Below are 12290 nucleotides of genomic sequence, written 5' to 3'. Positions count from 1 at the left end.
TAAGAGCTAAAAGATTTTAAAGATGGCATTTACCTCTTTATCATCATGACGCCTCCGAATAAATTCTTCTGTGGATTCCAAATAATCGGCAGGTATAAAATGTCTTGGTGATTCTGAATCTTCAAAATAATAAAGTAGAATTAAAACACGCAAAGATTTAGTGGGAAAACAGACTGGGAGAAGATTTCACCCTGCATCCGTTAGACATGTTTTCACAGTTCATGGATTATTGCTCAATAATCAAATTCCGAAGAACCAATCACCCCCCACCCCCCGCTTTTGGATTTACTTATAAAGCCAGTTTAATACAAAGAAAACTAATTGGAAGGCAAAAAGTGAGCAGAGAGAGGACCTTCTTTGAAAAGTGTCCCTACTAAGAGGCGTGCAGGATCTTACAGGGACACACCGTACACTCACACACACGCACAGGGCCACCGAAAGAGGCTGCCTCTCAAAAAACCACAGGGTGACTGAGGATTGGTGTGAATTCCATGGGGTTCAAGAATTCAAATGGACAAATTTCTCAGATGAGCTAAACGGCCAATTTTTCTTTCGAAACAGAGTTTGGTGGTTAGTCTGAATGACATGGGGGGCTTTGTTTTTAAAGAAGTGCAGCCACTACGAGCCATGATTAATTGCCAAGCAAAACAAACAGAAAACAAAGGACAGACCAGAAAATGAGCACCACGGGGACAGGGGGAAGAAGGGACAAAGCAAGCAGAGTAGAGAGACGGGGGAGGTGAGACTGGGCAAATACACAAATGCCACCTCCGAGGGACGTTCCCAGTTCACTTTGTGGGTTGTTGTTCCTGTCCAGGCCAGGGTCTGAGTACGGCATGGAGTTGCCATTATGAAAGGCCCTCAGGCAGTCCTCTGGGACTGCGGGTCTCCCCTGAGGGGGCTCCGAGATCCGGCTCAGCCTCGCCATGGTGTGTCGGGAAGACAGGCGTTTGGGAACCGAGGGCTTCCCCCCAGAGGGGGTCTCGTCCTGACGGGGCTGGCTGGGGAGGTCTGGCTTCTGGCCTGCCGGGGGGGCTGAGAAGTCACCAGGGGGAGGCTGCCGGGGGTGGTACTGGAGGGGCTTTTTCAACCGGAAAGGGAGGGGGCTCATTAGGTAGATGTTCCTGAGGAGGGTGCTCCTGTCCCCCCTGAGATCTGGGCGCCAGTCAGGCGGTCGGGACGTCTGCTGCTGCTCGTGCTTCCGGATGGTGGTGAAGCGGGTGTACGAGGCCGGGCAGGTGCCCTTGCACTTGGTGAGGCGGTGCTTGGGAAAGTCTCCGTGGACGCTGCTGCTGCTTCCCTCTCTGCTGTCGCTGGAGACGTTTGAACAGTGGTCGAGATCGTCAGAGCACGCAGAGAGGGGCTCAGAAGGCATGAGGCCCCTGAAGCCCAAGGTGGGTTCGGCCACGTTGCTACACGTGCGGGAGGCATAGAGCCCTCCGGGGTTCATACCGTCCATCTCCCGGGGCCGGAGCTTGGTTGACTCCAGGAGGGACTCGGCCGAGCGGGCTGAGGTCAGGCCACTCCGGGACAGCACCGGCGTGGGGGACTTGCTCAGCCTCCCGGACAGGTCCAGGGACGGCATGGACCGGGACCGCTGAATCAGCTGCTCAAAAGCGGTGATGCGGGAGGAGACAGTGTGCTTGGGGATGTGCTCCGAGCCCTCCTGGCTGGGGCCCAGTTCGCCCCTGGCCAACGCCAGGCTGCTCCTTTCAAAGTGGGAGGCAAGATCTCGCACGCTGGAGGAGGAAATGGAGCCCAGGAAGAGGCCAGCACGGTTGATCTGGTGCATGTCCCGGTAGAACATGGTGAACTGCATCCCGGCCTTTCTGGAGAGAGGGCAGGGCCTCCTGGCGCTGGTGCCGCACTCCTGCAGGCTCACGGTGCTGCTCGACTTGCTGTCCCAATCCCTCCGGGAGCGCGTGAGCAGGTTCTCGATGCTCCCCCCAACTCGGAGGGGGAGACCTCTTTTGGAATCATTCAAAGACAGTGAAACACAAAGGTTCTCACAGCTTTGAGCCTTTTCTGCCGGCAATAAGATACTCTTCTGTTCCTGCAAAAGAGCGCTGGGAGCAGAGAGCCTGGGTTTGAATTTGGAGGGAAGGATTTCCGAAATGCAGGCTTTGGCAGCGGACAGGGGTTTCTTGTGCTTACACATGGGGCCTAATGCACTGCTAGCGCTAACTGTTCGGCTAGGAACTGAAGATGAAGAAATCATGTGAGCATTCCCACCTTTACGATCCACTGGAAAGCATGCAGAATAAAATAAACAGACCCATTAGGTTAAAGCTGAAAGCTGCTTTAAAAAAAAAAAGAAAAAAAAAAAAAAAAGGAGAGGTCACATGCTTATTTATCATAAGGGTTTTTTTTTTTTTTCTTATGTGTGTGTTGTTTTAATTTCCAGTCGCTGTCCGGAAGCAAAATAATCTGTGCTGCAAAGCAGGTGCAAAGATGCAACGAAAAATGGCCACCCTGCTAGAGTTATGAAAGGCTAAGTAAGGCTCAGCTAAGTTCTAAGAGAAGGGAATCAGAACAAAAAAGAGAGAGATGCTTTAGGGAGAGCAAGGTTGGGGTTCAAAGGAAGGGAAAATACTACCAGAAAGAAAAATGGCCGGTGAACACTGGGGGAAGGGGCTCAGAGGCCTGGAAACGGACCCACACAAGGCAAAGGATATCCCAGTAGCTGGAAGTCACCCGCTACTGACACCCCGACACGGGCTTGGACGGGCGAGAGGCATCCGGACCACTATGTGGCTGGGCCAGAGCCCCGCAGGCTTCACCCAGTTACCTTTCATGGAGGCTGAGCTGGAGGGTCGCTTGAGCCCACTCAGGCCCTGGAGAGGGATGTCTCCACCTTCCAAGACGCTTTTATAAATCTGCCTCTCGTTCTCCAGACTAGCAAGATCCCCAGGAGCCCCATCTGATTCCCTCTTCACTGCATGGAAGTTGGAAGAATATAGACTAAAGACAATGTAATTTTAAAATAGAGAAGAGAGGAAAAAAAAAAAAAAAAGAATGGGACTTAGAATTTTTGACATTTTTCTAAAAAGCATGTTACCACCTGAGGACAAGCAGCACATTCTCTGGCACCCTAGGCAAGCACTGCCCTTTCTAAAGGGCATTCTTACCTAAGATAGAGTTCTTCAGACAAGATGTCTAGCCAAGGGTGGCCCTCAATGCTCAGGAATCTGCCCAGAACAGCAAAGTGCTAATTGAGATGACTGCATGTGGGCTTCCAAAGAGTAACTCTGAGAAACTTCACCTGGGGAGGAGGGGCGGGGGTGGCTGCTGGGGGCCCAGTGGCTACATACAAGATGGTGCAGCCCAGGACATGAGTGGAGCCTCTGACGTGTCACCAGCCAGAGTTGGTGACTTCAAGTTCACCACTTGGATTATCTTGCTGGATTACTCTTCACAAGCACTTTGGCTGACGTCAATGATTTTTCTGGGTCTCCAGGAAAGTCAGCCACCAAGTGAAAGGGGAATCTGGGATTGTATACACTGTTAGCATCCCAGCCACATTCTCCATCAGCTTCTTTCAAAATTTGTAGTCAGAGCCTTAAGACATGCAATAGGAGCATAAACTATTGCTCACTTACATCTTTCATATATTTTTACCTTGTTGAAATTCTAGGTATTTTTGCAAGTTACCACAAATCCTTTTAGGAATGAGGTAGGGCACAGAAAAAATGAAGAGCGCTTACTCACTGTGCCCCTCCCTTCTCCTGATCCCAGTTTTCTTTGCCCTCGCCCACAGACACATGGAGACACACAGAATACACACTCACTCAGATGAGTGAATGGCCCCCTTCCCACAGAAGTACTCAGGCTTCTGCTTGGCTGCTTTTCAGTCCTATGGAATTCAGCTGACTGGTGTCAATGTTGATTTTTTTTTTTTTTTTAACTCTGAAGATGTAAAGAGCTTGATGGAATTTCTCTGTCCCAGCATTTTATGATGAACATTATCAAGTGTATAGAAAAGCTTAAGGAATTATAATAGTGAAGCCTCACATATCCTGGACCCCTAGATTCTACACAGAACTAGGCTGCATTTGCTGTATCGCACATCCATCTCTTTCCCTCTACCCATCCATCAGTGATGCAATTATTCTTAATTTCACACAACCTCTCAGTCCCTGTGGTCACAGATAATGGCAACAACGACTCTATCCAAATTGGTGAGATGTCCTATGTGGGAGGCTTGACAATCCTCACAAACAATCCTTCTTTTCCCATTTCTGGACGAGGAAAGGAGGCACCAGGAGATCCAAGCACTTGCCGAAGCAGGTCCGTGGAATGGCAGGGCTAGAACCAGAGCCGAGTCATAGGGCACTGCACAGCTGCCCCGACAACAGTTTTAAATAGAACATTTCCCTATGAATGAGGAGGTAGTGCCTTCCAGGAGCCCAGGCTTGCACACCACAGGAGGCCTAAGGATGCTGGAGCTCCACATCACTGCCAATTGTCCTCTGCCATGACAAGAGGCCCCAGAGCCCAGAAGTCAGAAATAAAAAAGGGGTGACTCTGGTGCAACAAGTAATGTCTCCACCTCAGGGGAGGTAAGTTTCCTGAGCAATACACTGATTCTGGCACTAGGTAGCCACCACTTCCTAGCCCCTTATCATGTGCCCAACACTGGCTTTCAGGACTTTCCATGCTCAGCAGCCTGCCGAGGGGGTCAGGGTTCCCTCCAGTCCCTTCTTTTCATTCTCTCTGGCTTACGTCAGGGGATCAAATGCTTTTTCCCTTTTCTCCGCCTAGACAGAACATTACTGAACATTTAAGGGAAAAGAAAATCAACTCTCAAAGCTGAGACCATGAAAGCATGCAGATTGAAGTAAGTTAACAGAGTAGCCTCCAGGGTGTGTCTCAGGGAGGAGAAACCTCCATAAGGGGCATGATAGGGCAAGTCTCCCCCAGGCCGTGCTTTTATTTGCAGGGGCCCACGAGAGGGCCCATGAGTACACGCAATAAATATTTGTTCAATGAATATGAGGTTACATTTTCTGAAAGTAAAATTGGCACACATGATCTGATTAAGATGTTTCTAGAAATTTTTCTATGAGAATTTCATCACAGTCACTTAAGCTCTTGGCTGCTAACATTGGTGACTGTGGAGCCATCAGAATGGTGGGAACAGTGACTACAGGGAATGAGCACGGCCCAGGTGTAGGCTGGCTGGCCTTACTGGTGCCCTAGCCTCTCACTGAATGTCCCCACTCTCACCCCTGGAGGTGGAGGCTTGGCTTTGCCAAGTTCACAGGCCTTGGGACAAGGGCTGCCACCCACATAGCTTTTGCTCTCCCGCTCCTACCTATAGGGGTGCTTGAAGATATCTCCTCCAACCTTCTGACTGATAAAAGCATCAACACCAGCTAGACGGCAGGAGGACCGTTAAAGGTGACTCGGAAGGATGTGGCACTATATGCCAACTTAAATCAACGTAAGCTCATCTAAACTGACTCTAACTTTGAATTTCATAAGTAAAGATAAATCTGTTCCTTATTACAGTTTCTCTTTTAAAGCCTATCCTTGCTTTGGTTGCATTTTCTGATTCTGTCCTTCAATTAACCCCAGTTTAACTCCTTTTCATACAACCTCAACTTCTAAAATATCTGTGTACGGGTATCCTTTAGCCATGCCACCAACAGCTCTAGTGAGGAGACAGTCTTAGGCCCTGCTGGCCTTGGTTTGGGGTCCCCAGAGCTCCCTCAGCTCTGGAGAGGGATCGCCAGAGGCTTCTATCCTGCTGTCCTTTGAAGCGCCTCAGCCTTGGTCATAACTTTCATGGCAGACTTCTCCAGCTCTGCCTAACTTCATTTGGTCACAACTCTTGGGTGTACCCAGGCTGCCTGACTTGGTATCTCCCCTACTTCACCACTCATCAGAAATCCCCTCCCTACCTGCAGCCACTCTACTTTCTGGCTTTATTCCATCCATTATCACCATTTTGTCCTGCTTCCCCACCAGAATGACAGACCAGCACTCAGGAAACCTCTCAGAATGGATTTGCTATAGCTAATTGTTTTCTTTCTGATACCAACGCCAACACACTTTTTCCAGATGTGCAATACTTCCCAACTGAGGCCCTCCTTGGTTACAAACACATCTACAGGCTCTGGAACAATGTTTTCAAATGCATCCTTGGTTTCAGATCTCCTAATGGTGTAAAGACAGATCTCATTTGTCCCACTGGGGCAAGGAGAAACTGAGGACCAGAGTGCCGAAGGTCACAGAGCTGTTGGGTCTTTGCCGTGTTCAAACAGATCAGACAGGATGAGAAAAGCAGTGGGGTTGATGAGAAAGACCTAATCAGTATTGGCAGCTACCAATCACATAACAGAAGAAGCCAAGTTCAGCACTGGAACTCAGCTCTCAGCAGCCTGGGCTGAGCTAGTTCCCAGTTCAAAGACAGCAGGCCAGAAGGAGACAGCTTCATCTATTCCATCTCTGGCTAAGATGCAAAGGGGGCTGAGTTTCAAGGGGATTCAACAAAAACACACTCACTGGAAGAATAAAGGGAGAGAATGGAGTGATCCTCTTAGGGCCAACTGTTTGCAATCGTGTGACCAGAGGGGGTTTAGAGGACTCCAGTCTGACTCCAATGAGCTAAGGATAACCCACTCTATTTGAACACTTGGAAACAATCTGTTTCTCAAGTTCTTGCATCTGTAAAACCAATAGGTATGGTAAGACTGTCCAAGAAATCCACCTTCAAATCTATTATCACATAGACCTTTCTTTTGAGCTCCAGACGTATACATTCAATTGCCTTCTAGACACCTTCATGTGGGTATTTCTCAGGTTTCTTAAACCCCACACGCCCCCCAAATGAGACCCAACTCTGTTCCTTGTCTCCCATCAGCCAAGCCAGAAAGGCCAGGGAGCAACCCCTTTCTTCCTCTCCTTGCTCCCCAAGCCTAAGTAGTCACCAAGTCCTGACACAGCTGGCATTAATCCCTTGCCTTCCCCAGACCTCCCTGGCCACCACCTCACCACTGCTCACGTAGGCTTCTCCAGTAAGCATACCCCCACTCCCGAACCTTCAGTCCTCCAGTCAGTCATCTGGAGTCAACTCACTGCTAGGGATATTTCTAGAAAAGATCTCGTGAAGTCAATCCACTGCTCAGTTTATTCACTCAAATATTTACTGAGCACCTATTATATGTGAATTACTCTCCTAGGCAGAGCTTCAACAGGGAACAAAACAGACAAAAAATTCTAGCTTCACTGAATTCACTGTCCAAAACCATTTGTGGTTTTCAGAAAGGGGGAAAACAACAACAATTGCTTTTAACTATGGCTTTGGGGGAGGGAGCCTAGGAAATCTGGGGAGGGTAGTTTCATCTTTAGCCTTTATATACTGCATGAAAGAAATGATCTTTTAGATTTATGTGATAGTTATTCCTTCTCTCCTGGGTCCCATCACTGCATGTACCACACTGGATTCTAATTGCAATTTACAAGTCTGTGTCCCCGTTACACTCTGAGCCCCTTGAGGACAGGTGGTTTATCTTATCAATCTTTGCGTGCCTGGTGCCCAGCACTGCTTTTCAATAAATGTTAGTAGAACAAATGATTCTATAAAATTAAATGCTTGCATGCAGATTTCTGAGAAATGAAAATTACATTTTCAAGGCCCAGGGGAGTCTCTAATGTTTCATTTAGTTCTTCAGGTAATGATCCGTGTTTTGATATTAGGTGAAGAGAAAGAAGTAGGTTTTTTTGTTTTGTTTTGTTTTTGAGGAAAAAAGCAGCTTGTTCTTTAGTGCCACTTGCTGGCCAAATAGAGGAAAGCTCTTTGGTTAGACCAAAAAAAAAAAAAAAAAAGAATAATCTTCAGGACTGCTTTAAGATCTGATAGCTCTAGGGAAATAAAATACAAAATTGAACACTCTGATGGCAAGTGTAAAAACATATTTTTTGAGAGTAAGGACTGGCAGTTATAAATCTCTTCCTCTCTATACCCATGTTCTTTTAACATTGTGATAGGTAATTGTGTTAATTAATAAAATTCTAAACTGCAAGTCTGTCCAAGATATGAAAGTGGACTTAACTTCTCCAGTGACTACTTTTTTTTTCTTTAAATCAATGTTTTTGAACCTGGGCTGTCCTGAGTCTTCTCCTTCAATCCCTGGGGTTAAGTCAAGTCTTGCCAATGTTTCTTTCAACACATCCTTTCCAACCATCCAGGGAGAGGGGCCGGATTCAGTCCGCAAATTGCTGGCCTCGGTGCTGAGCGAGTTGGATGTTCATGAATTAAGACTCACAAGCACATTTGTTTATTCAGCAAACATTTGCTCTGCACTTCCCTGTGTGTCAGGCACTGCATGGAGGCTGGCTCCCCACCAATTCCAAATACAGAAAAACCTTACTCATTTGAATAAACTGGAGGAAAACCCCACCTAACTTACTGAAAAATCCTCAACTGGTAGAACAGCAGGAGGATAGAACCCATCTATTCCTGCCAAGTAGCTCATGAGAGCCAGGCTATGGCTGAAACACAGAGGTCTTTGGAGACCTGTTTCAATGACATAAATAAGAGTGCTTGATGAATTAACACAGCCAGTATCTTTAGGTACACAAAAACTCAGAATGTCTGAAAGCAATTTGCTCGTTGAAGCAGTTTGCGTTAGGCCCCCTCAATCCTACTAACACAGTATTACAAATAGTTACTTATATTCTTTTTTAATCATTCAAAACCAGTGAATTGCAGCATGCTTTCTGTGAATTTACTGCCCACTTCTGAATCAGGATGGTGCAGAGGAGAGTTTACTGCTAGCACTATCCCTCAGCCTGGAACATCATTGTTCCACCTCCAGCCACAGCTCTGCCAGGTACCAGCTGCGGCATCACACGCTGTTACGTGCCTGTTTCTTCACCTATAAAGTAGGGGTTGAAATAATGCTCGATTCTGGAATGGTGAAAGGATTACATGGGGGAATGTACATAAAATGCTAACTGTAGGGCCTGGCACATAGTAAATGTCCAATAAATCATTAGAATTACTTCATTCAAGACCTACATTCCTAACTTTGACAGCCTGTGGGCACTGCTTTTTCTTCTGAATACATTTATGATTTAATTATAATTTATTATATTTATTAACTTATTATGTTGATAGATTATACCTCAGGGGGCCCAACCCCGAATACTTTTAATCCTTGGCCCCCTTCATTCATTTGCCACTTTGCCTTCTCATTTACCAACATTTTGGGGGGGGGGTGTTGTTGCCAAAACTACTAAGGGGACTGTATCTTATGCTCCTCTGATAATACTGAGCATAGTGCCTTATATCTAGTAAGAATTCACTAAGGGAACTAAGGGATTCACTGAGCCAGCCACCAGAAATGGCCTTTCCTGTCCTGTGCACTCTGGGGAGATGGGGAAAGGAAAGTGGTTTGATGGGGGATACCAGGCAGAAAGGTTAACATTGGGCAACCCTGAAAACAGGATTGTAGGGGCAGGGAGAGATCTGGAGCAGTCAATGCGCAGTCAGGACTGTCCAGTGACAACCAGGTAGCCTCAGAGACCAAGGAGAGTTTGCAGGGAGCCGTGGCCTTGAAGAAGCGCTTTATCTGCAGGTAGCCTAAGGTCATCTGGTGGACTTCACCTCTGAAAGCACGTCTCTGGGGACCGAGAGGACCCATGACTTGTCATTCTTGTAGAAGGCATCCTTCAACTAGCTCCTTAAATAGAGCAAGCCTCAGAGCCCAGGGTGGAGGGAGATCGGGAAGGGTGTTCAGATGCTGTATCTGAGCTGTGATGTCTGTCACATTGCTGGCCTGATGATCAACCCCACGGTACCACAGGAGGCACAAGATTTTATGCCTAGATTTTTCCAAGATTGGACTGTACCCTAAGGCAGGTAACTTCCTTTCTAGCTGCTGTTCTAATATGTCTTCTCAATTCCCATGCCAGGGCAAATTAATCATCATCATTAACACATATTTATAGAAGAAAAATGAACAGAATGGGTTTGGTTAGAGATTTGGTCACTATGCTAAAAGAAACAAGATTTTTCCAGTTTTCCACTGAAATACCTTAATCCCAGCTGGTTGATTCAGATCAAGCCAGGCTTCTATTTGAGGAGGTGAATTTTGCTCCTTGTGAGCTTACCCAACCCCAGGGGAGCAACAAGCAACAGATGTGCCTTTCCTCCTCATCATACCTCAAAGAATGAGGTAGACATATGATGGTGATAAGAAGTTGTTCCCATCAGAACAAGTTCCCAAACCCACTGGGTGCACCTGGTACTGTGGAGATGCAGCCCTTGCCTTCAGGGAGTCTATCAGCAGTCATAAAAATACATAAGTACGATTCAGGTATCCAGCGACAGAAGAAGTGCCATAAGAGGCCTTAACGTTAAACTGGGTACAGGCTCAGGGCTTATTTATAGGAGCTTAGTGCTCACTACGTGTACTATGGAGAAGGGGTGGGGGACAGCACTGAGACCTCTCAACTGGGATGATGGCCACATGGCAAAGTACTGAGAAAAGTAATCTGGCACAGGGCTCAGGATGGTCTGGAGAGGGGGAAAAGAGGCTGGTGGTTATGCCACGAAGTGAGGGGGTATGCACGTTATCACCCAGGCAGAATTATGATTGGTATGAGGAAATAAATCCACACCTTTCAGCATCAGTCAAGTTAGGCCCTTCCTGGGCCCATCTTTCCCTGTGACTGGTGCCACCTGAGGACCCAACCCCACCATCCCCCCACCTTTATACCCAGTGCAGCCTCAAGTCACACATCCCACCCAAGAACCAGCAAATGATGTGAGCTTTGGTTCCAAATTCAAACTCACATTCTAAAGGTAAAGATGCCAACATAGGCAAAAGCTTACCAAAGGCAATAGGAATCATCACAAAATTAATTTGGAGAAGGAGGAGAAAACAGAAGAAAAATAATTTCAAGGCTGTGATTAAATTGCTACTTATCACCAAAGCTACTAGACTGATACAAATAAAACATACTTGGATTCAAAACATAAGCTTCTTCCCGTTTCTGACATTAATACATTAAGCCACATATGTGCTGGCAACTTACTATCCAGGAAGCTCTGAAGAAATTTCCGGACTGGGACTGATTGCCGAACTCTGTAAATGTCAAACAAACAAAGAAAAAATGTAGATCATTTATTTTGTGTCAGATGTTCCAAGTCAAGGGGGAAAGAGAGCAGCCCCTTTTCCTTTCCTGATGTAGCCAAGGACCTTTGGGAGATGGGGCCCTTGGCTGGAAAGGTCTTGGTGCTGGAGGATTTCTGGGCCAACGGGCACTCTCGCTCTCTGGGTGCAGTGGAAGATGGTCCCCTGGCTTTGACTTATCTTTCATATAAATATAGATCCACGAAGTGGATAGCCCACCATCTGGCCAACATGCATTAGTGACATGGACAATATCATCTTCATCAGCTTAACCCCAATCCTCCGAGCCCCTGGCCAAGCCCACCAGAGACTCCTTCATGCACCCCAGATGCCATATCCAGAAAGAGGGTCACCCAAAACCTTAGGTACAGAAAATACAAAAATGCATCTGAAAAGACCATACTGCATTTAGATAATTTGTTCTTTCCTGTATATTTAGAATGTGGAAATGAGGAGAAATGCAGTTGCACAAAACCTATGAGTAGGGGAGCATTTTATAAAATTACAGGCTACTATGCAAAAGAAAGAAACCAACCAAGAGTTACATGCAGAGAAAAGGCAACATAATCAAGTAGGTTAAGGTTTCTGTTGTCTTGGAGGAAAAAAAAAAAAAAAAAAGAGCAAAGGGCTCAATATATTTCTTAAAAAATAATGTGGTAGTTGCATAAATCATGAAAAGGTTAACTTTTAAAGACACTCTTATCTCTAATACTGATCACGTCAAGGAAAAGATGCTATCTGGAGGAGACGAGATATTGGGGGAAAGGAGAGAAACAGCAGAAGGAAAAGGTAGATTGTCCAAGAGGGAAGAGAGGAATGGGAGGGTAAGCCATCTTCACCAGGAGCTCCCCCACTTGGTGCCTGCTGAACACCCACCCTCAACCTGTGGGGTCCTCTCACTATGGACGGCACCCCTGCCCTAGGATGAGGACTCTGCCCTCCCCCAGCCCCAGCCGCCTGCCACTATTCTTCAGAGAAGATACATCCATATCCATATCCATCCTTCCAGCCCTCTTGCCCCCACTGGTGTCTTCTGCTCATCTCCCACCTTGGCACCCGTCCCCTTCTGGGTCTTCATCCACTTTGAGGATGATGCCTTGGTCTCCATCTGAGAAAAACTTCTATGTGACCCTGCAGAGTCCTCTG

General features: G+C 46.9%; 1 protein-coding gene across 50 annotated transcripts in view; it reads right to left on the bottom strand.

The window, feature by feature from the left end:
* The window catches only part of SORBS1 (sorbin and SH3 domain containing 1), a 227573-nt gene that overhangs the window by 37285 nt on the left and 177998 nt on the right, over nucleotides 1–12290 (bottom strand). For all 50 annotated transcript variants that reach the window (XM_041745746.1, XM_041745745.1, XM_041745752.1 and 47 more), the window contains 3 exons: nucleotides 11047–11096; nucleotides 2789–2961; nucleotides 34–119 (listed from right to left, as the gene is read on the bottom strand). In XM_041745746.1, the coding sequence (XP_041601680.1) occupies nucleotides 34–119; nucleotides 2789–2961; nucleotides 11047–11096 (309 nt within the window). The remainder of the gene's footprint in view (nucleotides 1–33; nucleotides 120–2788; nucleotides 2962–11046; nucleotides 11097–12290) is intronic.

This window comes from Vulpes lagopus, chromosome 2 (assembly GCF_018345385.1).
Source record: "Vulpes lagopus strain Blue_001 chromosome 2, ASM1834538v1, whole genome shotgun sequence".
NCBI lineage: Eukaryota > Metazoa > Chordata > Mammalia > Carnivora > Canidae > Vulpes > Vulpes lagopus.
The sequence above is the reverse complement of the archived record's forward strand: the minus strand, read 5'-3'. Positions and strand labels throughout refer to the sequence as shown.